The sequence below is a fragment of the Apteryx rowi genome, unplaced genomic scaffold (genome assembly GCF_003343035.1).
Source record: "Apteryx rowi isolate R43461 unplaced genomic scaffold, aptRow1 scaffold_472, whole genome shotgun sequence".
NCBI lineage: Eukaryota > Metazoa > Chordata > Aves > Apterygiformes > Apterygidae > Apteryx > Apteryx rowi.
In genome coordinates, this window is record NW_020450730.1 from 238,545 (window position 1) to 260,784 (window position 22,240).

At 35.1% G+C, this 22,240-nt stretch overlaps 1 protein-coding gene across 1 annotated transcript in view; it reads left to right on the forward strand.

Annotated features, from left to right (window-relative positions):
* The first annotated feature begins 175 nt into the window (after nt 1-175).
* ZDHHC2 (zinc finger DHHC-type containing 2) overlaps nt 176-22,240 on the forward strand; it is a 23,209-nt gene continuing 1,144 nt past the window's right edge. Inside the window, exons 1-11 of the mRNA XM_026078175.1 lie at nt 176-197; nt 4,100-4,194; nt 7,650-7,770; nt 8,750-8,819; nt 10,296-10,328; nt 15,506-15,626; nt 16,367-16,499; nt 19,020-19,146; nt 19,321-19,413; nt 20,603-20,712; nt 21,191-21,268. Coding sequence (XP_025933960.1) covers nt 176-197; nt 4,100-4,194; nt 7,650-7,770; nt 8,750-8,819; nt 10,296-10,328; nt 15,506-15,626; nt 16,367-16,499; nt 19,020-19,146; nt 19,321-19,413; nt 20,603-20,712; nt 21,191-21,231 — 966 coding nt within the window. The 3' untranslated portion in view covers nt 21,232-21,268. The remainder of the gene's footprint in view (nt 198-4,099; nt 4,195-7,649; nt 7,771-8,749; nt 8,820-10,295; nt 10,329-15,505; nt 15,627-16,366; nt 16,500-19,019; nt 19,147-19,320; nt 19,414-20,602; nt 20,713-21,190; nt 21,269-22,240) is intronic.

Sequence of the window (22,240 nt, forward strand, 5' to 3'; positions counted from 1 at the left end):
TCATCATGAATTTACACAGCTACACCATGAAAGCTTTACAGTGTGTCTTAAGCTCATCTTATTTGATGTTTACTCTTCCCTCTTAGATTGAAAAACAGAAGCTTAAAATACTCAAGTACTTTGTTTCCTATTTAAACATTTTTACTCTTTCTCTCTTTCTCATTTTTCAGTAACAATGACAAATATTGGAGAAAAAGGTAAGATTTTTTTATTAGCAGTTTATAAGTAGTGTAATAGAGTTTAGAGTAATTCATATATCAGGTGATATATAATAGTTGGTGAGGTGATATATCATAAAATAGTTTACTAGTAAAGCTGAGTTGCAGATCTAATCTATTTTAAGTGAGTATGTTTTTTGCTGTTACTCAGCTCCTTTTATTATCCTGCTGTCCTTGAATATTATTTTAGCTGTGCAAAATACAGACCAGAAAGATGAGAAGCTTTCACTCTTCTTATTGACTTTCTGAGTTGCCAGCTAAAAACATTCTGTTTTCAGACTTTTCTATTCATAACAAGGGAAAACCAAGAGCTTTAAAAATGAGCAAGGTGTGTTTTGGCAGGGGGGGGACATACTGAAATGGGAGGTGAATTTTTTCTCCAGTTCCATTTTAACCACTGTCTTTGTAGCAACAGTCACAGACTCCTTCAGATCCATAACCTTTTCAGAAGGAAATGAAACTGCCTGATCCGCTATCATTAGAGCTGCTAGGTGGAGGCTGTAACGTTCTGAGATTGCTTTTCCAGATGCTATTTTAATAACACAGTGCAACTTGTGTATGCAAAATGTGGGGCTGTGGAGCTTTTAGATGAAGGGGGGTAGTGGTTAGGAGGCCAAATGGATGCTGCTTGTATTTGTGTAATTTCAGCAGTTTTTATTAAGTCATTTGAGATTCCATCACTGAGAAAAAGCATTTGCCAATAAAGAAATGCTTGCTTGAAAAACAATTTTATTCAGTCCAGTGGTTTCTCCCCCATGAGTGTATATACATATCTGCAAACTTCAGCACCTGCAAATTTTGAAATAATTCCAGTTTCCTGCAGCTCCTTGGAACAGAAATAAAGACCAATGTGTAGTTGGGCATTGCTCACAAAGCACAAATTATAATTAACAAAAAAAAAGATGTTGACGAGCCTTAGATTTCCTTATTTTTAGTTCCTCAAAGCCTTGGTAAACTTCACTCAAGAAATCTATCTTGGCTGTCCTTCTGCACTAAGAATTTTCAGAGATGAAAACTGGAACAGTGTGGCTCACCCCTATTATAAGTTATTGTAACTTTCCAGGCAACTCTAGTGATGCTGGAAGTGTGGGCTTGAAATCTGGTAAGTGGATTTCCTTCAAGCAAGAGTGTGGCATTTCTTTTTTTTGAGAAACTGTGTAAATTAGAAGCTCATTTTTGTAAGCCTTCCTGGCACTCACATGGTCAGTCGTGAATGCTTTTTGTATGCCCACCCAATCCCAGAACTGTGAGAAGCCATCAGGGGATGAAAAAAGTGTAACTGAAGAGCTGGCAATGTAAGGGAAAAGACAAAGCCAAGACATGAATGGTCTAGAAGACACAAAACCAAGAAAGGAAATAAATCTACGTGTCTGATTAAAAACCTGGAGTGGGAGGGTGCGGAAGAATGCTTTTTGGATTAGTTTCTTGGACTAAGCTTTCCAAATTCCATTGAAGAGTACCAAAGTAGCTTCTTAAGCAATTCATTCTCCACCCTGTGAGCTGAATGAAGCAAGAGCCCTCCAGAAAAATAAAATGTACGGTTACATTTTCTCAATTTCAGCTGTCTTGTTTTGGTTCCTCCTGTCTTCTAACAATTTTCCAATATGATTTGTGTAAAAGGAAGAGATTTCTAATTACCCCCCAGGAAAAACAAACAAACAAACCAAAAAACCTGCCTCAGCTACAAATAATCTATGCATTAAACGGGTCTGGAAACATTTTCCAGTACTAAAACAACCTTGAGGAGGGAAATGAAATCTTTTGGGAAGAGTTAGCTGGTAAAATAAGAACATTAGAATAACCTCCATTTTCCAAAAGTCTTCAAATGAAAGGAGAATATTTTAAAGCTTGATTTTTAATTAAAAAAATTTTTACTACACTTCAAAGCATACCCTATTTCTTAAAAAATAAACTAATAGAAATTTTACACTGTGCTCCTTCCAGTCAGTCTCTGTACAGTCTCTGTACAGTTTGACTGTGCAGCATGGATTGTGGCTTTTTTTTTTTCCTCTTGACATTCCCTTGCTTGGTACTTACAGTAGTTGTGTATCTTAAGTTTCTCCTTCTCAGGGGATGTATGGATTTTTGTTTTGTTTTAAGCCACCTGAGTTAACCCCAATTAACCTGCCTTATCTCTTGGGAAAGCGCAGTTCGCTGTAGAGGTTAGACACATTTTCTGCATCCCAGGCCAGGCTTCCTGTGTGGAAGGTGGTTATGACTCTTCATTTTCAGTCAATAGACTCAAGACTTCTTTCAGCAACATCCTTGAACCAATCAAATAAGAACGGGGACATAGTCCGGGAATGGACTATTCAGCTATTTTTTACCTACTGTGTCCTATGCAATAGCAAAATGAGTTTGGTGGTGTTTTTTTTTATCATGCTTATACATAAAAGAGGTTAGAATTTCTATCCAGTGAGCTGCAGCAGAAATGCTGTTCTTCTTCTCTCTCAAGAAAGTTGAGGTTCTTATGCTGGACTCCCATAGGCACTGGAAAAGCCAGGGTCTCCAGAGTGGGGTACGGAGACTGATGGGCAGGTACTTGGGAAAGGTGACCAGTCGTCACCTTGGCCTGCTTGGAGAACTCAGGTGCAAGAACAAACAGGAAAGCTTTATGTCTTGTGCAGATTTCAAAGGGAAAGCATGGGTTCCCATGAAAGATAATGCCTTCAGGCTCAGATTTTGTTTTCCTCCAGTAGTCTTTGTTTTAATGTAGGAAAAAGGAACTTTCTTGCCAATCCCCATAAGCAGTATTCTCACAGCAATAAAATATATATGCAGATTAATAAATGTATGTTGTACAGAATTTGTATAACTTGTCTTACCTTGCCTTCATTTGTATGCCATGAATATACTGTTGTTTTAAAAAAATACTGATTTTTGTTTGTGTAGATAAGCTTTTGTTAGAGTCGATAAAATGTTTTGATARAGATGTGGACTATTTTTGAGAGATGCCTGTGCAATAGCGAGATAGTCATTTGCTGTAATCTGGGGTACGATTATCGATCTGTGGTTCATTTGGAGTTCACTTCTATTGGTTACTTAAACCAATAAGATTTTTCCAGTTAGTTAATCAAGGAACATAGGTTTTGGATGTTATTTTTACTGTAGTGAATTGTTCAGTATCACCGATTATTTTCTGCAGTCATGTACAGAATAATCGATCCATACAGTGAGAACTTTTGAATAGAAACACGTATGAATCCATGGCAGGCTCTTTGACCAAGTTAATGTTACATTCAGTGTTCTAGTAAAACATCTCAGCAAGATAAATGTTGACTGACATCTATTAGGAAATGTAAGAATTTATCACTGACTGTGAAGAATAAAAAGTAGTGAATATATGAGTTTAAATAACCTTCAGTCTTTTAAAAACAGCCCCACCATCCTCCATCCTAAAAAAAAATCTAGCAAAATGAATTAATTGATTATAGTTAATATTCAGATAACATCCATATACACTCAAAGACTCTTCTTACTCTAATCATTGTTTAGGTAGCTGTATTTCCTTTATTTTTGCATGGCTAACTCTCTCCGTAAATGATTTATAAAGCTGAAAGGCAGAGAAAGATCAGTTAAATAGGATTTAACAAATGGATAAGGAGAGAGTGCTTGCTTATTAATTATGGGGTTCTAATATACTATCAGCAGTTCCCTTCAAACTTTTGTAATATTTAGCCTATATTATGACTTTCCCAGCACAGTAAGTCTGTATTTGTCTTATGTAAAGTTGCAGTGCAATGTGTTTGTTGCAAAGCTTTTGCAAAGCCTCTGTATTTACATTTGTTAGAGTAACTATCTGTGATATGTACAGTATCTGTTTGTAAGTAGTATGGTATTGCTGGTCTATTTGTATTAATTCTGTTCCTCTTTGATTTTAGTTGTGTGCCTGGTTGCTTACCACATATTTTTCATGCTGTTCGTCTGGTCATATTGGAAAACAATCTTTACGCTACCAATGAATCCTTCAAAAGAAGTAAGATAAACTTAACTTTTGTTTCTGAACTAGCCTGGTCAAATGTCTGATTTTGTAGTATTTGAATAATTTAGGCTATGATCTCATATGGCTTTATAGTATGTAAAAAGGTACACCTGGTAGTTACAGCTTCTCATTAGGAATAAGTCAGATTGCAAACAGCATAACTGACAAGGCAAAAAAAATACACCTTCACTGAATTTAAAAATCTTTGAATAGATTAAAAAAAGAGCTAACATTTATGATATAGAGAAGGAAAATAAAAGTCTCTAGTTGAAAAATGTCAGTTATTTGAACTAGGAGCTTAAATATTTGCATGGAAATACAATATTTTTATGTGGGGAAAAATTTTATTTCTACCTCTTTAAGACATATGTTCCAAGTTACCTGCCAGCATTTGTCAATTGTCCTCTAAATTACAGCTTCTGCTACATCTGCTTTGAAAAAAAGGAACTTGGGGGAGTTTGGGGATGGTGTACAATCAGGTAAGCTGATGCTGGGAAGCTGCTGCTGACTAAGCAGCAAGGAAGCTAGTATATAGCTGCTGCACAGAAAGAGGTCAGTGTTGAATACAAACCCCAAATCTAAGGCCAGCTAATACAGAAATGTTAAATAAGACGGATCCAGTTGTCTGGAAGAATATTATGATATAAAACCTGACAACATGACATAGCCTCAAGATAATTGATTTTAATTCAGTGTTGGGTTTTTTCAGCTTAATTTTGCATTATTTTTGTCGTCATCTTAAAAAAAGAAAAGAAAAATGTCATAGTCTTAATGCAGTTCTTCCCTACACAACTTGGTACAAATAAAACAAGCTTTTGGCCTCTTGCATCCTGTCTTTGTACAGAAACTCCAACTTCTGCACTCAGTACTATGTCACATAAGCTGTAAGGCTAAGAGGAAGCATGAGGTGGCTGCTTTAGAGTTCTAAATATTCGCAAAGCCAATGTTTGTTTTAGATGCACTCATAACAACTTCAGCCCCTTTAACTACCATGCCAACACAAAATAAATAGCTTGTGATTTCCACTGTCTGTTGTGTGAAGGTTCTTTTCTGAACTGCTTTCATGCACTAATAAGATGTTTAATTGTGGAAACAAGCAGATAATTCCAAGTAATGAGTGTCTGCCTGAAATTCACGTTGCAACCTTTACTACAGCATGGGGCAGAGAGGAGAGAAATAATAACAATTAAGAACCTATTTCATTTAGTAATTACCTAGCAGAGTATATGTATGTTTAAAGTGACCGTAGCAATAATTAGGAAGATATTTGAGTCACTGGGCTGATGTCAATAAAAGACTTTTAAAACACTACTATTGTGAGCATTTGAACAAATCCTTAGTAATTATACTGGGATTCTAAAGCCACCATACAATACTATCAGAGAACTTCAAATGGAATATTGAAAGTAGTGTAGTTAGGTATTAGAAAGCAATATGTGATGTTTCAGTGTTCTTTGAATTTACACAATGTTGCTGGCAGCAAATGACATCTTTTGTTGTTCCATGTCTTCTTGCTAGTCTGCTAGAGCTTTATTTTTAAAATCAATTGAGGTATTTTGTAGTGTTAAGTTACTGTCTGGCTTCCAGTTTCTAGAATAAAGTCTGTAAATCTAAAAGGATGTATTCTCAATTTAACTAGACTGACATACCAACTGTAACAAATATTCTTCTGAAGACTAAAAAAGGCATAAAGCTTTTGTGTTTTGTTCTGATGAATACTGCAGCTTGTGGAAAAACACTGGCTATATATTTCTTTTCTTAAGCTTATTTCAACTTTCTACACGTATAAAAAGCACCAGTCAAACTACTAGCACTGTGGCTTTGAATTTAAAATACTACTAATCTGACATTTTTCTTCTGATGTTCAGTGTTTTCTCCCCATCCCTCCCAGTTAGAAATAATTGTCCAGAGAAACACTTCAAACTCAAACAATACTGTATTACCTTAACTACAGTTGTGTCCCTATACTTTGTAAAGTTTTTGCATAATATATTTTCTTACTTTCTCTTGAAAGCTTGTGAGTTACCTCTCAGTGGTGGAGGAAAATTTCTGTGGTTAAGAATCTATTGTGAAGGAGTCACCTGGATGCATTTTGTCTTTGAGGGGCTTCATTTTAGATGTTGTCATTCTGTACCTGCATGTACCAGCTCTGTACAAGTGTTGTATGAAGGTGGGAGACAAGGTAGTTTCCCAGGCACCAAAACCTTCCTGGTTTTGTAGACTCGTAACTATTCTGGGAACCAATACAAAATGATGGAGCAATAGCTTTATGTACTCCAAACAGGAAGCACCTTTTAAAAAAAAATAGCCAGAAGAGTGCAACCTTGCTAGGGAAAAATTAAAGGGGCTTTGAGAAATTCATGTCACACAATGAACCTCTAGTTTCTACTGGAAGATTGTGAGCTCTTATCAAGAAGGTGGGTTGGTACTTTCTCTAAAGAAGTGAAAATAGGCTCCTAACTATGTGTTTCTGTCTGCTTTAGCTTTTGTGTAGGAAAAAAGTTAATACTGTTAAAATGACTAGCTCTTAAGCATTTTTATGGGTATAAATGCTATTTGAGAAGGCTTCTATTGCTGATACAAGTTAGGGACAGTCACTCTTCCTGCCAAACACAGGCTTCTTTTTGGAAGTGATTTTGTGTCTTATTTCTCTTAAAGAGTTACCAAAGATTTCTGCATCTCCCCATTTCTAGAAGCTGCAGTTACATTGCTGACTCTGTTGCTGTGCTGCAGAGGACTTTAGAGTACAGGAGAATTGGACTTCTTAGCATACACCATGTATCTTTTTTTTTTTTTTTTTAACCTATCAGCACTTACTAGAGCAATGTCTGTCATTGTCATTCTGAACAATGACAGAAGCAGTCCTTTGATGTTAAGACATGTTTATTTGATCATATGTAGGGCATCCAACTCTTCTGTTCTTTCAGTCAATCTCTGAAGTAGAAACACACTCTACCACATGTGTGAAGAGAACAGTGATTCTCCAGTGACAAAGAATAAAAGGGAAAATGCCAGACACTAGAAAAGAAATCTAGCTATCTTTTCTACTGTTACTACTGGTAGCATATTTTCTTTCAGTTGAAGACTGGCATCCTTAGCTTATATTCACTAGCTAATATTTACTAATAGAAAAGTAGATTAACTGCCCTGTCAAGGGATTGGTAATTGCATTTGATTATGATAGCTCTTGAGCCTCCTCTTGAAGAGTGTCTCTAACTACTACTGGGAGTACATCAGAAAGAATTTTAATTTGGTCTTATTTCTACTGTTAGGCAAAAAACACCGTAAACTGAATTAGTGCTCTTAGGAACAGCAGGTTATTTGCTGTGATACCTTGTATGTGCCAGTAATCCATCTTTATTTAATGAATATTTCTTCTTATGTGTCTAGAGATATTTACGTACCTTGAAATTTGCTAACATATCCTTGATTTTAAAAATTACTTCCAGTTCCACTTGTCATATTCAGACAAGGAATCCCTAGAGAGGGAGCCTAGAGGTGAATCCCAGCAAGAAGTCTTAAGACGAGCAGCCAAGGATCTTCCTATCTATACGCGGACAATGTCTGGAGGTAAATACTGCCTGTTCAGGAGGCCACCGAAGGCCTTGAGGTACTTTGGTACTTGAGGTACTTTGCTGCCTGAAAGAAGTGAGAATTTTCAAGTGTTTGGCATGTGGGGAAGAACTGCTTTTCATAGTTCATAAAATTATCAACTGACCGAAGAATTGTGTATATCTAGTCAGTGGAAACACACTAAGCCATTGCAATGTCAGATGTTTATGTAACTTTATGCAGTTACATTAATTCAGTAAAAAGATTCTTGGAAAGTAAATTGCTGTGTACAATTTATAATTTTAAAATGGATTGACAACACCTTGCTAAACGTTAGCAAACAGAAAATAAAAAATAGCTGGTAATATTAACAAACCTCAGAAGAAGCAGTAGTAGTCTTTAATTGCATCGATTTCCTGTGTTCTTTCATAAGTAAAAAATAAACATTAATTGCAGATGAATCATTATCTGTGTATAATATATAACTAGATAGATCACAAAAATAAGCTGTTACTCTTGCACTCGCTGGTTGTTCAGCTGGAAGAACAAAAGTTCTTCCGTTGGTCTTAACCTAATGTTTGTGAATGTTTGCTAACTAAGCAAATCCAAAAGTTAACCTGATACAGTAAATTAAAGCTGTCAGAATAATTGCTTAAAATGGCTTTTTTGTTGAACAGTCTTTAATAGTTTGCTGGCCTAGTATGGGTTTTGTGGGTTTTCTTGGTTGGTTGGTTGTTTTGTAGACCTGACTTGCGTTTAGAGGAAAAAATCCTGATCGGCATGATTCCAAAAACTGAGCTTTTTGGGTTTACTCTGGTAGATCCTGTATGACAATACATAAAAAGTGCTTCAGTGTTTGCAATTGCTTCTGATTGTGCTGAAATACTTTACTAGGAGTTCTGTTGAGTTGGGCTTCTAAGTATTTATTTTTGATCAGACTTCAGGAATCAAAATGTATAACTGTATTTATAGATGATCTTGGAACTTTTTACTTTAGCAATCAGATACTGTGACAGATGCCAACTTGTGAAACCGGATCGTTGCCATCACTGTTCTGTATGCGACAAGTAAGAAAATATTCTTAATAAATGTTTTTTTGAACAAATGTTTCTTTTTTCTGGACAGAGAAGCTTTTATTTTTATCATTAGATTTTGGGGGGGGATTTATTTATTTCTAAGGAAATCTGTAGCTTACTGTAATTTGACTTTCTTGATTCTAACATGGATTAGTGGTCTTATGCATCCTTTACTTAAAGGTGGAAAATTATGAATTTTAATAAAGAACTTTCCTTAGGAATGTAACCAAAAATAGCTGCTAAACAAAAATTTGCTTTTTTTGTTAGAATCTGAATAAAGATCACTACCTATCTCAATCTAATCATGATGTCACTTACATCTTATCTGAGGTAATAAACTTAATATCCTATTTTTCATAACTTGAAGCTTATTTTTATTTTAAAAAAGGAAACAACCAAGCAGCCCCCATTTCTTACTGAAGCAGTAATATAAAGGTTTTGTTTGTGTAACACGAAAGGAAGGTCTCCTCTGGGGATTCCTCAGAAATCTAATTGCTTTCTTTCCTCAGTTGTTCCTCTCTTTGATGTCTCCTCAATTAGCTGAGGTGCCTCTATGTTTCTCCCCTCTTGCCCCCAGTGATTTAAATCCCTAACTTCAAGAAAAGGGGCTTCCTCAAACATTGATTTATTCTTAGTTTTTAAGGTTGTACCAAATACTCTTCAGCCAGTAATGAATCAAACCTTGCAACATTATTGTGAGGCAGAAAAGACTGCACAGCATAATAGCAGAGGCACTGAAAGAGTAACCGATTTGAGATAGGAAGAATCAAGATTCTCCTATCTTACAATGCAACAACCATCACATACAACACAGTCTCATGTCTGAGTAGGGTAGAAAAAAAGGATGACCTCTGTCCTATGAAATGTGAGTCAAATTTACAGAAATTCATTAGATAATATATTTTGCAAAATACCTTAACTTTGCTAAGTCCTTATTTCTCAAAATTCACTTGCTTCAATTATATCTGATTTCTTGCTCACCTTTTATTAATGAAGACTAATTGCAAAAAATTTTTTGGATTTTTAACATAAGGTAGGTTCCTCTTAAAATGCGTATGTGTGTGTATGTATATATTTTATAAAAACTGTATCAGATACTTGGAAATATATTTATTTGCATCACTAAATATATAATAACTGAATTAGCACAGTTTCTAAATCTGTTAGAGAATAAACAACAGTTGAAAATTTTATTCAGACTGAGGAACAAAACCTAAAGCTGAAGTTGTAGGTGGGATTTTCTTATACCACTAACCTCTTGACAAAACAAGTGTTTTGGGTAGTTGTAGGTAAACTATATTATGTGAATTTAAATAGCTGTCTTTGCTAAATAGATTGGATATCTGATAGTACATGTAGGTAATTCTTAATCTGTACTTGACCAATTTAAATATAACAAACATAACTGCTTCTGACTTTTTTGGCATTACTTGTATTTTTTGATGCTTGGACTTCTGTTTTTTCAAGATGCATTTTGAAAATGGATCATCACTGTCCTTGGTGAGTATACTATATGCTTTCCTATTCTAACTTTCTGATTTGGTAAAATAGACTTTTGAGGGGTCTGTTATGAAGGTGATGCTTTACTGTTCCTTGAGTTAGGTGCTTACGTGAATTCATTGGTCTTGCAGAACAGATGGAATTATTTGCTTATCTTGTCTTTTCCTAGTTATGAAATGTGAAGAGAAGTTTATATATCATTTGTCTGAGACCTTTGGTAACTCTTTATTCCTACAGTTTGGGTAAGACAGACTTCTAGTCAGTAAGAAAAAGAAATCCTGTTAAGAATTACATCTTTTTTTCAGGGTTGTTGAGTCTGAGTATTACTGCGGCTTAGTTGTGTTGAATGATGAAAACTTACCCAGCTTTATAACCAAAGGGAAGGGCTACGCCTTGGTCCCCTTGAGCTCCCCCCAGGACAGCTTGAGCGGGCTTGCTAGAAACATCATGTTAGCTCTTTAGTTGTTGTGGATTTTTTTGTTTTCCCTCTTTTATTCTACACACACACACGTGCACAGATGCACGCGCACACACGTGCACACACACACACACACACGCCCCTCGCCCCACCTTGCTCCTTTCCCCCTTTTTTGGCCATATTAGCCTGTGCAGTGGGTTTTTTTCCTGGCTTTTTTCTGCAGTCCTTGGAACCAGTGGGTAGGCAGGATGTGTAATTAGTTTTATTTCAGCTCGGCAGGTATCCTGTGGAAGTAATTAAAGGTAACTGTTTAGTATCRGGAATTGTCCAAGTGAGTGAGTGTTAGGTGGCAGTTCTTCACCACATTAAACCAGTCGGAAAAGAAGAACGTCCTGCGCTGGACAAGTTAATGCAAGGTGTTCCCAGAAGCTGTTTTGACCTTAAGCCAGATTCTTGGGCAGAGGACTGTGTGCTGGGGAAGGAAGAGGATGAAGGCTCCTCCTGCTCTAGTTTTGACTAGAGCCTCTGACATAATGCGGTATGATTTTAATAATCTCCCCTTATTTTGCAGCTGCATGTTAGATACAACTGCTAGAAATATTGGCTTGGTATAGAATAGAGGTGCTTTCTGCATATTTTGTGCTACAGGGATATTGGTGTGTGAAACTTGGTCGTGCTTAGTCTTAGGAGTGTGTTTCTTTGAAAACACAAACAACCCTCACCTGAAAATAGATTTTGAATGTTGAACAAATTTTTTTAACCAGAAGCTAAAAGGCTATTTCCTGTACCCTGATAAAACTATCCCTCTAGTCATACTGTCTCATTACATACTTTTCATAAGCTTTATGGTCTATGTTGGGATGTTTGCAGTTTTTCATGTATTATCCTAAGGCAGAACACATCCTTCAGGTAAACCTAGATTTCAGAATAAAAACCGTTGCATCAAATAAATCATAAACTGAGCACTTAATTGTTATGTAAAAGGGCAGTAAAGTGGTATCTAAATAGAGCATAGTCATTTAGAAAAATAAATTCCAATTTCCTCTCAGTAGTGTTTGCTTACTTTACCTATTGCAGACCCTTCATATCCAAACAACACAGACATACCCAATTTGAGAGTATATACACTGCTCATAGTTTTTAATCTAATAAGCAATGAGTGCAAACAGGAAAGGTAGAGATGGAGGAGGCACTTGAAGGACATGTAACACTTTTTGATAGAGAATTATCTCTTTTGTACTTGCTCTCTCTTACTTAAGGAACAGAAATGGACTGAGAAAAGATGTGTTACTTTGTTTTATATTTCTAAGTTGAACAGATGTCCACAGTTCCTTGCTCAGCCTGAAAAACTAACTCCATGGAAGTGACAAGCAATTTTGCAATCCTGTGTCGATTAAATTGCAAAGTGAGGATAACTACATATTAAGACCAATTGATTTTTTTTTTTCTGTGAAAACTCTTCAGGAAAAAAAAATCCATTCATATATGGCCAGCTGGATGAACATGAAAAATTTGTTACTTCTTTTCCTTTGCTGATTCTTGGGCTTTCTAGTATGTCTGATTAGTAAGCGACACAATAACGGCAAGGCTCCCAAGTTCTCTTTTGCTAGAACGTGTTTCCTAAGCTGGCTTGGTTCAGATGGCTGAATTATTGAACAGTATCAGCATTGTGCAAACCTGCTGCTGATCAAGTTTCCTTTAAAGACCTGTGTTTAAGGGTTCCTCAGGAAATACCTTCTGGTCTATTTTACCAGCAAAAGTAAGGGCACAAATCAGCATAATGGGTAAGTTGTAGCTCCCTTAAAAACATTATTAAATGCTGCTTTGCTTTTTCTGTTGGATTTTTTTTGGTGGGAGCAGGTTTGGTGGAGAGGAGGAGGAAAGAACCTGTGTGATGCTTAGGAGGAACAGGGAAACAGGAATAGGTATTATTATTTTAATATTCTGCTAAGAGAAGGATTTGGGGAGAGAAGACATTTTCAGAGGCTTTATTTTTTTGCTATCGTTCCTGTACTAATAGAAATACTATATAAATAGAAATACTTAATGCTTGTTGCCTTCTAGCTGCTCTGAAAGATTTGAGTGATGCAGAAATAAAAGCACTAGTGACTTCTAGGCTAGTGCTCCTGATCCTCATATTGTAATGGAGCTGCAGGCAGGATTATGATGGCTTGAGACATCACTGAAAAAGTATAGTTTATATATAGGAACTCTTCTACTAACAAGATGCACACCTGAGGAGTCCTGTGAAACATATTTCCATTGTCTTTTGAGTTCTCAAAGAAGAATTTAACAAGTCCTTAATCTGTGATGCTTTCTGTTAACTGAGCTGTATCAGCTTGTGTGCCCTGTAAATTACATTCTCGCCTTGCGTTTTTAATCAACTCACTCTTGAGCTGGCAGGAGTAGCTCTTTCTTTTCATACTTCCAATTTAAGCATTTAAAATATTATTTATAAAACAAATTGCTAACCTGGTAGATTCTTTTGAATAAATGTTTTATTGCAATAAAACGCTATTATTTAGCATGCTGTCTATATGTTTATCATTTTTAAATCTTCAAAAACGTTAGACTTAACATCTAAACTCCATTTAATTTTTATGATTTGATACTACATATTCAAGCAGTACAATTGCAAAACCTTGGTGTTAACTTTCTTTTTAACCTTTTGATGAATATTCTCTTCCAATAAGAACTTATTAGTTAACTTAGTCAGGGGCTTTGTCAAAACTGAGAGGTGGGAGATAATTTCTGAAAGTTTATTTTATGTATGTACCATATGTAGTAGTGCAAAAGAACAAGAAGAAGGAAATCTGTCTTTAATTCAAGAAATTTCATCTTTGCTAAATAACATTTCACTTTTTTTTTTCCTCATACTAAACAGTGTCATAAAATAAAAACTGTCATAAAAGAAATGCCAAGAAAGTAAAGCAGGCTTATCATAGAAATCATGAGTTTGAATTACTTGCAATTTACACAGAACTGTTAACCTTGAGATATATAATGAGAAAAACACTTTACAGTAGAGAATTGTAAACTTACATTTCTATAACAATCATGAAAAGCTTGGAAACATTTGTCTTCTACTTTTTATTAGAACAATATCTTGTGAATCCTACTTTAATTGTAGTTAATGTAGACACTTAGCTATTGCTTTTTAACTGTCCAAATGGTGATGCTAAATTTAATATTTATCCAAGTAGTAATGTTTTATAATAAACTCCATAAATAAGATTAGTGTGCTACAGTGGAAGTTTATTCGATATTTTAAGATTTTTACCTATTCTGACTACTATGCATCCTGCCCTTACCGTCACTACCTCCCTAAATAAAAGAATAGTTGCAATAACTTGTACTACGTTTCTGGAAGAAACGAAATTGAGACTCTGCAAGGCTTCTTATGTTTTTCAGAATCGCTTTCAATGTATAAGTGCTTTTTCGGACTCTTAACTGTCTAATTTTTCTGACAGCAGTATCATTAAAGAAGTTACTGGGATTTTTTCTTTCTCAAACTCTTCTCGAGAATTATGTCATAGTGCATTGTGCAATGTTAACTTTGGTTAGTTTCTTAACACAATGAAATAAAAGAAAAAGGAAGCTTTTCATGGTCAGCTTTCCAAAATTTCATATCACAGAATCACAGAATCGCTGAGGTTGGAAGGGACCTCTGGAGATCATCTAGTCCAACCCCCCTGCTCAAGCAGGGTCACCTAGAGCACCTTGCACAGGATTGCGTCCAGGCAGGTTTTGGATATCTCCAGAGAAGGAGACTCCACAGCCTCTCTGGGCAACCTGTTCCAGTGCTCTGTTTGATGAATGTAATGTCACTACACGTTTTATACAGCTCTGAAATTTATAATACTTAAAATATTGGCTCTAAAGTGAAGCTACAGTCCTAAATGAACCCTCATCATGTCTCTTTGATGACAGTGTATTCTAGTCGCTAATTATTATGTGTAAACTTAAATTCTTTAAAAATGGGAAGCAGGTAAACTTGAAGTCTGTAAAAAGAAATGGTAAAATAAGATTTATCTTAACATTTGGACATGTATTTATATCTTCATCTCTTTCATTAGCTGTCATGTTGTCACTGATGTGGAACATTTGCTTCAACAACAGTGTTTCCCTGATTTTTTTTTATGTAAATGAAAATATATTTAAGGGTTTCATATGAATACTCTTAAGTATGAATCTTGCAAAAAAGTTTATATTACTATGTAATATGATGAATAATGGAGGATATGAATTAAATGAGACTTCCTTTATTCTCACAAAATTCAACCGAGATCCAAAATCTTGGCTTGCAACTCTTCTAGCTGTTGTGCACAGTATACCTAATAGTAAAACATGGATACCTAAACCTACCTACAAACTAAAAAAAGTGACCGTAACTGCAGTTCACAGTTACATTAGGTTTGTCGGGAACAGATTTCATGCAGTAAGCCAAATTTTAATTTCAGTAGACTGTATAAAGTGGTATTACTTTGTAAAGTTCTTCGGTGTTTTGTTGTTGTCGTGGGGATTTTTTCTTTTGTTTTTCTGTCAGAGTTACTATACTGATTCAGGAGTGGAAGCTAAATACATTTCAGTAGCCTGGGGCATCACAAATAGAGAGGAGGCAAAAGCCTGGTTTACATACTGATAGATACTAACTTTTGTTAGAATAAATGAGTTTAACTGTAAACTGGACTAAAGCAATGAATGAAACTTTCTTTACATTCCGTTTTCCTTTTTACGTTTTTTTTGTTGTTGTTGTCAGGGTGAACAACTGCGTAGGATTCTCCAATTATAAATTTTTTCTTCTCTTCTTGGCTTATTCTCTACTGTACTGCATTTTCATTGCTGCAACAGATTTACAGTATTTTATCAAGTTTTGGACAGTAAGTACACATCTACATACTGTCTTCAAGCATATGAAGTTACTCCTGTGCAAGAAGTCAGATCTGAGGTTTTATGTTGTAATTTAGTATGTCCTAATATAAGGTACAAAAGTTCAGCTAATAATCATAGTCCTCTCTTTTTTTTTCTCCTGTTTATCATAGTTTATGAAGTTTCACTATTTCCTACGTTATTTTGAAGCTGCATGAAACAACTATGCAATCATTTAGAAAACACTTTACAAGGGAATTTATATTTTAGATAGCTTTGTTGACTTATTTTAATAATATACAATGAAAAAAGCTTCAAGGAAAATCTGTACTGTTATGATTATTACGTTTCACAACCTAGGATATTGCCTTCTTAGATTTGCAGTGATATTTATGCTATAGCATAACTATTCTGAGAAGGCTAATTAAACAAGATAATTGCTCTGAATATAAATCATTCTTCTCTAGAAGGCACTTCAAAATACATAACTAAGATTGAGATCCAAATTTCAGATTCTTGTTGTCAATATTTCTATTGTCTCAGGAAAGGGCCAGTTTCTTTAACTTGCATGCTGTCAGCAACCTTGGCCAACTGTAAGTAACAGGTATATAGCACATTTATTCAGGCTCTTGCTGCACAGTATGTTTGTGTCTGTATAGAACTGAATTTCATTGAATAGAGAGGATTATTAATAATCAAGTTAAACAGTTATTTTCCCAATTCTAACAGCATAATTCTCCTTTCTTTTTAGAATGGCCTGCCTGATACTCAAGCCAAGTTCCACATCATGTTTTTATTCTTTGCCGCAGCCATGTTTTCTGTCAGTCTGTCTTCTCTCTTTGGATATCATTGTTGGCTTGTCAGCAAGAATAAGTCTACATTAGGTAAGAACATTTAATGCTTCTGTGTTTGATAGCAAAAAAAAAAATATATATATATATATTATATGTATGGAAGTAATGGAAAAAGRGGGCAATGCTGTATGTATTCCTTTGTCCTTGGATCCTGGTTAGAAAAACCTGAGTCTGGCAGTGTCCAGTACTGATTGCCCAGTTCTGCTGCTCCCCAGAAATTTTGGCTTTTTTGTGTCCTGCCCTGAAGTGCCAAGCCATTAATGAGCTTAACCTCTCCTCCCAGCTTCTCCCGTCTGTAGCTTATTAACAGAAACTGAACAAATTTTTAAAAAATTGGGATCACTTTGTAATAAATGTTACATGGACTAATATGTTYTTGCACAACTGCTCCTTGCTTGGCATTCCCAGGCTTCAGGTCCCATCTCAGAGTCCTCTGATGTGACATCTCAATCAGGGCAGTGACTCCAGCAGTTCCTTTCCATCCTTTTATTGTCTACTAGCATCCCCTACCAACCTCCTAGTCCCCTAGAGAACCACAGCTCCTGCTTTCACTTCAGTTAGAATTTTTTAAAAAGCTCTGAAAATCACAGTTAGTAATTCCAAGAATTTGCCTGCACTGGAAGCAAGAAAAAAAATGAATCTATAAGACAAGCTGTAAACATATTATGGCTCCAATATTGTTATTTTTGATCAACATGAAAGAGTACAAAGAGTTAATATCAGAAAATAACCTGATGCAGAAGAACAGGTTTTAAAGCAGTGCTTCTATGTTTAGTAGTAAATGAATCCAGAGATCTAAAAGGCAATTTCATAGTTGCAAGTCCTGTCTATCACACAATCATAGATGTGTAGAAAGGATTCTGTTTTATGAGTTAATTTTAAAAACCTCAGAGAAGATGGCCTGTGCCTTTACTATGGGAGTGTTTATAACTGCATTTAATAACAATGTTAAGGCAGGATTTCCCACCATACAGATGAATGTTTGTCTGGTCACAGGTCTAGAAAAAAGAGGAGCAAAAGATTTCTATGTGCCTGTCCTTTACTATATCCTGGACTGTAATAATACCAGTTTGCTGATATGTTTGTCAAAACGTCTAGATCTCTAAATGCCTTCCTGTTGATATAAGCTGACTTAGACTAAGCAAGCAAAAGTGTTTTTTTTTCCATTTCTCCTGGGCTCTACTAATATGTTTCCATGATTACTGGAAAACTTTGTTTATATAATCATTGGAGGAAAGCTTGCTTACTTCAAGACTTCTCTAGGGTTTGTGTGTTCCTTTGGTATTCTGAAAAATTGGACAGTAGCTTATAGATTAGTAACAGAAGAAATCACTCAAACTAGTTGTAAGTGGAGAAGAAAGTTTTATTAATGATGCTTAAAGGAATTAATTGAATATTCTGTTTATAAACTGTTATCAGCTTTAGTGCACATGTAAGTATAAAAATATTTGTTCAATGGTAATTGTAAGGTGGTACGCTTCTAATTAATTTTACGTTTTTAAAACTTGTTAAATTTCACACAGTTAGTTAATATATACCATGTTTTCTGTATACATAGTCTAATCAAAAAGATGTATTTATATCTCTTCTTTCCATTTTACTTTGGGAGTAACTCTACATGTCAGGCCCTGAACATGCAACAGTTTGGTAATTAAACTTTGACAGCTTTAAGTGTGGCTATGTTTAAATCATACTAGGAGAGGTTTTCCTGGCCTAACATGGGCGTCTAAAGGACATCTCTATTTTCTTCTCCCCCTTCTTTAAACACCTTATAACTAATGCACACCTACACTTTGAAGGTCATTTTCGGCATTTCATAGCTGAGGGTTTATTACAGAAGAACAGTCTCTGCGTGATGCCGGAAGGGCTTGTATAAGCTGTACAGTCAGTACATCAGGACATGGTTTGCCTACTATATATAGCCAATTAAGGGAATTAAATGGCTATCAGTCACTTGGTGAAAAGTGAACAAGTTTTCTGCTTCTGACACTTTGCAACACTTGAAGCTATCTTTAGCTCTCTTCTCTAGACATTTGGATTGGACCATCCATGGGGAATTATCTCGGTCTGTGAGTAAAGTGCTTTCTTTATGTAGCTGTAAAAATATAGAATGTTTTCATAGCCCAGGGTGTGAAAGGCTGGTCTCGCTACTAAAGTAGATTAAGTATTTCTTCTTTTCCATTACTCTTTAGGTAGTAGACCCTTTGTGTAGGTTTTTCTTTCTGAAGAAAACTCTGTGGTGTAGTCACATGGTGAAATCTTCATATAATATACCAGTCCTTCTTAAAAAGTAAGTTCCTCACTCTTCCTTTTCTTGATTAGGGAAGAGGATAGAGGGCAAAACTTCCACCCTTCCTCAACCACAGAATTTCCTCTGTAAATATAGTGTATCAGTGACTTCGGGTTTCATGAGTGACCTAACTTTATCGGTCATTTATACCATACAGCATTTCCTCTTGGATGATGATTTCATCAGTTCAATTGTCTAAATACTGATGTGAAACTTAAATGCATTTTGTGTGAAAATGCAACTTTTTTTTTTTTTTGAAGAGGTGTTCAGAGCTCCCATATTTCGTCATAGAACAGACAAAAATGGTTTTAGTCTGGGCTTCAGCAAAAATCTAAGGCAGGTGTTTGGTGATGAGAAGAAATACTGGTTGCTGCCTGTGTTTTCAAGGTATGTGTTAAGTTTTGATTGCTTCATTTGCTGAATCAGAAGCCACAGGAATGTTGGTTTTGGTTTGATTTTGTTTTTTAAGTTTTCTGAAATTAGATATGGTAAAATTCACTTGAAAGAAAACAATTCTGCAAAGCATTTTTGTAAGTGCAACACTAATTCTGAATTTTTCAGTCTAGGGGATGGTTGCTCCTTCCCAACTTGCCTTGTTAATCAAGATCCTGAGCAAGCTTCCACACCTGGTGGTCTTAATTCAACATCCAAAAAGTAATCTTCTGCTTATTGTTACATATTTCAGATAGCTGATATTCTTATTTTTCCAGTGCACATATAAATGGAACCATATATAACCTATCTAAAAGTGGTAAGCAAATGAAGAGTTTCCTGTTAAGAAATAAAGTAAAATTTAAAACAGCTAAGTAAGTTGTCATTCAGCTAAGCCTGCCTCAATATATTGTTTCAGTAATGTTTTGTTCTGCATACATAGGAGATGATAGTTAATCGGTCTTCCTGGACCTGTACACGTTACTTTGAGAAGCTTTTTGGGGAGGCCTGTTTCTTCATATCTGGTGAAGGACGCTTTGCTTAAGAGAATCCCAGGCCTCAACAGTTGTGTGTGCCAGGGAGTTCTGAAGTGGGGAGTGGGAAGGAAGCTGCACATTAAATTCACATGTTTTGCTTCTGCTGATAATAGGAGACATTTTCTTAAATATTAAATTTCATCTTCCTCTTTCAGAGTCATGGCGTCTTTAAAGCGTGAAAAGTATGCAGACTTTATTTAAACTAAATAAATATGTCATAATATCTTAGTATTTCATATTGTGACTTTTTAGCAACATTTATATAAATGATGTATGTGATAAGTACAGTATATTGACTATGTGATGAAGAAATGATAATCAAATCATACTGACAATCTTTTATTCATAAAAGAAATGCATTAAATTTCAGCTAGTTATTTATTGACAGATAAGAAATATCCAGCTGGAGCATGTTTCAAGTCTTATGCCAGTAATTTAGGCATGTATTTGTACTGTTGCAAGTCCATGCATGATGATGGGATGGTGCAGGGAAAGTGAACCATAGCCTAGGTTAGGTGGGAGGTTTCAGAGATGTTTTCTTCACTGTTTATCATGTCAGATTTGTTGTAGTGGGGGAGAACATGTGTAGAGTGTATTTGGAGTTAAATTTTGTTTATTAATTTATAATATCTGCTGAAGAAAAAAGAACAAGAATGGTTTCCCAGTTCTACATTAAAGAGTTGCTTTTTAGATTACACTTGTACTTGTGACAACTAAAATGTAGCATTTGTAATGATAAAAGTTTAGTGATTCACCAGAAAATAAGCAAGGTAAGATATAGAAAATGTTGCATAAGACACAGTGTTGAAATGTGTAGTACGATGATGTGAAATTACCAAAGTTCACTTCCGTGTTCTTTTTTAATCGTGTTACAGTGAAAATCACCTGTTTCCTGCAAAGCCATTACGTGATTCCCAGAGCCACCTTCTTACTGATACACAATCTTGGTCAGAAATTAGTGCAAAGCCTGAAAAGGGCAAAGTTGGTAAGGAATTATTTGTGCTGCCATAATTAATTTTGTAATAAGTTATTTTTAGAGAATATAATGTAAAAATGACAGAGGTCACTTGGTTTATATTCATGAACCAAAATTGATTTCATAGAGCTGTGCCACTAAACTTAGCATTCTAAATGCATGTTTGTAAAAAGTTCCATTTGTGAAGCTGCCGAGTATCCTTCCAGTTTAGAGAGAAACATGGCTAAGAGATACTGAGAACAGTAATACTAGTAGATGTTTATTATCTCTTAGACTCAGTGTGATATTTCTTTGGGGAGACAAGTTACATATATCAGAATATGACAATATCTTGTTGCAACTAATGAAAAGCTATGTAATGGATATATGACAGGAATAGACTTAATAATAGTGGAACAAAACTAAGTTGATAGTTAAAGGATGTATTGTTTTTCTAAAAATGATATGACAACTTTTCATTTTAAAATATCATTTTTTGTCTTTAAAGGTATGAGCAATCCTGCATTAACCATGGAAAATGAGACCTAGTTTCTCTTAAAAGAAACATCTGAATATTGAAGGAAAGGTATGTTAACATTTTGTGTGCTTAATCTGCTATTCCTTGATTCCTTACCACTTGAAGAATGCACAAAAGATCTGTTTTCTTTTCCTTTTTAATTTTATTTAATTTTGTTACCATGAGGCAGTAGCACATAAATTCATGATTTTAAACTAAACCTTTGGGGATTTTTTGTTTGTTTTGTTTTGTTTTTTTAATAGGTCATGTTTTCAAAGTATTATTTAACCTTTATACCTGTATAGGTGCTTCTGGGGTATCTACAAGCAGTGATGATACTGGTACTGAAACAGGTTATATGAGTCTAAAATGTGGGTGTCTAATGCAATTAAAGAGATGAGAAATGAAACTTTCAGCTGGTGTCAGCAATTTTTACTGCTCTATGTGGGTTTTTTTGTCTAGAATCTAAACTCTCATTTCTAACCCTTCCTTCAAAATGCAAAGTGGCATGCCTCTGCCCTTTTGAATCAATCGAGCAGTTGCTTCAACAAAACAATAGCTTCTGGGAAAGAATAAATTATTCAACTTCTGTTAGTTTCATGTCTTTTACATGTCATCACCACTCAAGTGCTGGTGTTTTTGAACAAAGCAATCCAAGAATAAAGCACTTAAAAAACAAAAAAACAAACAACAAAAAAATATATAACCCCCCCCCCCCCCCAAAAAAAAAAAACCCAGGTCTTTGGATCAAATTATGAAATGTTACAGACATGCCACTAATTACAACTAGCTTTGTCATGTTTGGGGTTTTACTTTCAAAGCTCTAATACATAATTTATTTAACAACTTGTTAACCTTAATCTTTCTTTGAACAGTGTGTGTACATTTTCTTGAAACTCTGTTATTTAAATTAATTTGAATGTCTACTTGTGATCTGTGGATTGTTCTTGAGACACAAAGTGTGTAAAAAGGTTTTTTTTCAAGGTATCTTGCTTGATAAACACCTCACACTATTTTTTTTTTTTTTTTAATCTAGTCTGG